Here is a 3,910-nt window from a genome sequence, read left to right as displayed (position 1 = left end):
TCACTTGCAGATCTCATTAATAGAATTCCTCTTTGGTAATCAAATACTATTACAGGTAAAAGAACAGTATAGTTTCATACATTAACTTTTTTAATTTTTAGGTGACTACTCATACTCCAACACTCTCACAAACTGAATTTGAGGAATTAGCAAATCGTATTGAAATGGATATGAGAAATATGACTAGAATGCATTTAGAAGCATTTCAAACCGAACAAGAATTTATTAATAGCATTGAGTAAGTAAAATAGTAGTGCATACCTTTTCATTGAATTGTAGTATGATGATAAGAAAGGGTGAATCCCATGAACATTGTGTCATTTTTGAATGTGAAAGAGCTCATGAAAATGGAAATTTAATTTCTTGCTGTCGGTATTGTCTGACTGACAAATTCAGAGAAGCTGTTGACTCAGGAGGGTTGAACACTAGGTTTGTTTTCCTCGTTCATCTACCAAAGAAGTGTTTGAAGTCAAACTTTGTAAGCTTTCAAGAACGCCCTTGGCTATGCTATCATGTTGATGCCATATTCTCTACTGAGAATTCAGTACCTTTGAATCAGATCCTTAGTGGTGAAGTGTGTTCTATGAGCGACATTTATTATGATGATAATGAACATGACATTACTGATCTTTCAATTGATGATAGTGATGTCAGTGACAGTCAGCAATTCAAAAGTTATCAACTCCTACCATATTCAGAGCCTCAAAGAATCAATCTATGTAAGCGAATGTATTTACAAATATCAAAAGCTGCATCAAATCCTGATCAAGTTAACCAACTTTCACAAATAATTCCTCAAACAATACTTTTCCCACTTAGTAAAGGTTAGATCTAATTGTACTTTTAGTTTTTAACTCGATTTTTTAGATAAAATTACATTTCATTTACAAACCATTCATCTTATTAAGGGCATACTCAAGGATAGAGAGTTAAAAGAGGGTACAAATGTTCAACAGAAATGGATATTAGATGAATCTATGAATATGACTAAGCTTCAAGAAGCTGGAACATTTCAAAATGCAGTTGTGAGGAAATTTGATGATATCATCATTCCAATTTTTGCCAAGATAATCTCTGTTATTGATAAATATTCTAATTTGAAGTTACTATCAAAAATTGAAACTGAGTTAGAACAATTGTGGCTTAATTTGTACAACTCTGATTATGTCACCCAGATGATAATGTCAAAACTTCGATCTACACCAGATGATAGTTGTATTAATGCTACTTCCACAGAGCAATTTTTTTGTCAATTTCCATTTTGCTGGATTTTGAATGATATTGTCAATGAAAATCCTAATAAAGGTATACTGATAATTTGGCAAAAAATTTTGTCATAATTATATTTTTGACAGATACTGAGGAGCTTATTACACTACTACAAGACTATGGTTTATTCCAAAGTTTTGAAAGCTTACCAGAAACTACTATTAGCTCCCTTGCAAGGTTTTATGTGCATGACTTTGTTCATCTTTTGAACACTAAAGGACAGCCACTGGAGAAAGACTATTATGCAGTAAAAATTAAATAATAATTAATTTTGGTAACAATTCTTTTTATAGATGCTGGAAAAGTGTATGATTGCTATGCTGGCAATACCTTTTTCTAATGAGCTTAATGTCACTTCACTGTTTCAAATAGTTGTTAATGTACAAAAGATTTATTCTGAAAACAAGTCATTTTTTGATTTGTTTTCTGAACTTATAGTGCTAGTACCATCTACTGTTCATAAGATGAAATCAAAGCCAAATGATTCAAATATTGAAGTAAAGTTATTAAATAACTACTTGCCCTGATTATTGCACCTCATACATGGCTTTCACAATAATAAATTTCTATTGAATGCACCTCTAGTCTCGCAAGCCAAACCATTCCTAGCCTATGGTCATTGGGGTGAACCCAATGACTAGGCTGGGGAATGCTGGCTCGCGAGACTAGTGCACTTCCTGGTCAAAATCATTATTTTTGAGAAGTGGATTGTAATTATAAATTCCCATTGTTTACAGGCGTATTGCATACTTTGCTATGTACCTCTCTCTAAACAAGCACCTCCTAAAGCATTTAATAATTGTTCCTATCTAAACTGATACATGTAGTTATTTATCAAGAGGTGCATAAATTGGGGGGGGGCAGTAATGCAAATTTGTAAAAACTATTTATTTTTTGTAGATACATGTATTATTAGTTGAGGCATTGGAAATAGTGTTAGATAGCCCTTTCTTAGACGTAAAAGTTCCACTAATGAGTAAAAAAGAAGTATCATTACAAGGATGGATGCAAAAACAGTATGAGTCTCATAGAATCATTTTTAGCATTGTTGAAGAGTGTGACATACCTCCAAAAGTATTGTAAGTTTTAAAGATACTTGAACAAAATAATTATATACTATTTAGCCTAAAATGGCAATGGGTTTGTGTGATGAAGCTGTTCTTTGAGTATGTTGTACTGCAAAATCAAAAAGAAACAATAATTTTTGCTAGAAGAATTGAGAAGGTCAATTTCAAATTTTCGATAAAAAATGACCCAATTATGCATGTAACTAAAATATAGGTTTCAGCAAAAATTAATGATTTTGAAGATTCTAATGCTCTTAACATTGTTGCATTTTTACTTTCTGAAATTAAGAAAGAATTAAAGAAATTGTAAGATATCATTCATTTTAATGACAAACCTCTTAACTTGACTTCTATTTAGGGAAGTAGCAAAACAACAGATGATCAAAATAAGCTGTTGGTCTTTCTTCTTAAAAGTGCTGTCTACACTTTGCATTGATGGAGATATTTATGATGAAGAATTGATTGACACTTTAATTCAGGCTGTATTCTCAACTACTCAAAATGTGAAAGATAAAAAGCTGTGTACATATTTACAGAACCATGTGGAAGAAATGACTTATTTACAGTCCTTTACAATTAAACTAATCATGCAATATGAGTAATTTTGCAATTTTGTCTGTGACTTAATGTAAAATATTTTAGGTATAACAAGATACAAAGTAAACTGACAAATATTATGGGAAAAATCAGTTCACCAAACACTCAAAGCTTTATTGGAATATTCCTAGCAAACACAAAGGTAAAAAGATGTAATTACTGATTTATTATAATTTTATTTGTAACTAATAATGCCTACTTTTCTGATTTATAGACTAAATTTAGTGTATCAATGCAGAGTGAAAAAATGACTTCCGTTGCTGATAGTTTGTTAGGTGAAGGACATAGATTGTTGATGCAGTGTAAAAATGATGGAGCATTGTCACCACAATGCTGGTTGGCAGTTGCAAAGTTTACAAAAGGCCTTGAAGTTTTAGCAAAAAAAATACATGAATCAATCTTTTATATGGAAGCTGATCCTGACGTTATTTACCTTTTTGATGAAGCTCAAAGCTACTGTCTGTCTGATGATCTTAATGATGATCAAACTACAGAAGGACCATTTTGGTATCTCATTCGCTACATTATAAGAACTTTTGGCAGCATATCATTGATGAGAATATTTAGAAATAATTATTTTAAGTGGATTTTGCCATCTGAAAACTTTAAAGTAACACTCATCATTTTTTAAAAATTGATTTGAATCTACTTACAGGATGAAGAATTTATTGACTTTGTTGCTGTATACAATCCTACTTATCAGGATATCAGATCTGCCATTAGTAGAGCTACAACAGGAGAATTTGATGAACTAGATCAAGCAGTTAAAGTACTGTACAGCATTATAGATTATTATTAATGTCATTTTATCTCTTTTGGCAGAGTCTTAATCCTACATTCACTGTTCCACTTGCATTAGCATTATTTGAAAGAGTAAAATTAAGCTATGCAACAGATATTCCTTCAAAAAAACTTTCATCAGAAGTAAATAACTTGAAATGTATCATGCTTATTCATGTTTTTTATAACAATTAGAT

At 31.2% G+C, this 3,910-nt stretch overlaps 1 protein-coding gene across 1 annotated transcript in view; it reads left to right on the top strand.

The window, feature by feature from the left end:
* The first annotated feature begins 6 nt into the window (after positions 1-6).
* Positions 7-3,910, top strand: part of LOC109584953 (E3 ubiquitin-protein ligase RNF213-like) — a 7,836-nt gene continuing 3,932 nt past the window's right edge. The window contains exons 1-14 of the mRNA XM_020000861.1: positions 7-55; positions 102-238; positions 280-824; positions 868-1,305; positions 1,356-1,516; positions 1,563-1,766; positions 2,170-2,348; positions 2,394-2,493; positions 2,551-2,642; positions 2,695-2,934; positions 2,979-3,075; positions 3,148-3,543; positions 3,589-3,702; positions 3,756-3,857. Coding sequence (XP_019856420.1) covers positions 165-238; positions 280-824; positions 868-1,305; positions 1,356-1,516; positions 1,563-1,766; positions 2,170-2,348; positions 2,394-2,493; positions 2,551-2,642; positions 2,695-2,934; positions 2,979-3,075; positions 3,148-3,543; positions 3,589-3,702; positions 3,756-3,857 — 2,742 coding nt within the window. The 5' untranslated portion in view covers positions 7-55; positions 102-164. The remainder of the gene's footprint in view (positions 56-101; positions 239-279; positions 825-867; positions 1,306-1,355; positions 1,517-1,562; positions 1,767-2,169; positions 2,349-2,393; positions 2,494-2,550; positions 2,643-2,694; positions 2,935-2,978; positions 3,076-3,147; positions 3,544-3,588; positions 3,703-3,755; positions 3,858-3,910) is intronic.

The sequence above is a fragment of the Amphimedon queenslandica genome, unplaced genomic scaffold (genome assembly GCF_000090795.2).
Source record: "Amphimedon queenslandica unplaced genomic scaffold, v1.1 AMPQUscaffold_13143, whole genome shotgun sequence".
NCBI classification, from domain to species: domain Eukaryota; kingdom Metazoa; phylum Porifera; class Demospongiae; order Haplosclerida; family Niphatidae; genus Amphimedon; species Amphimedon queenslandica.
Note: the sequence above shows the minus strand (reverse complement) of the source record. Positions and strands in the feature narration are given on the sequence as shown.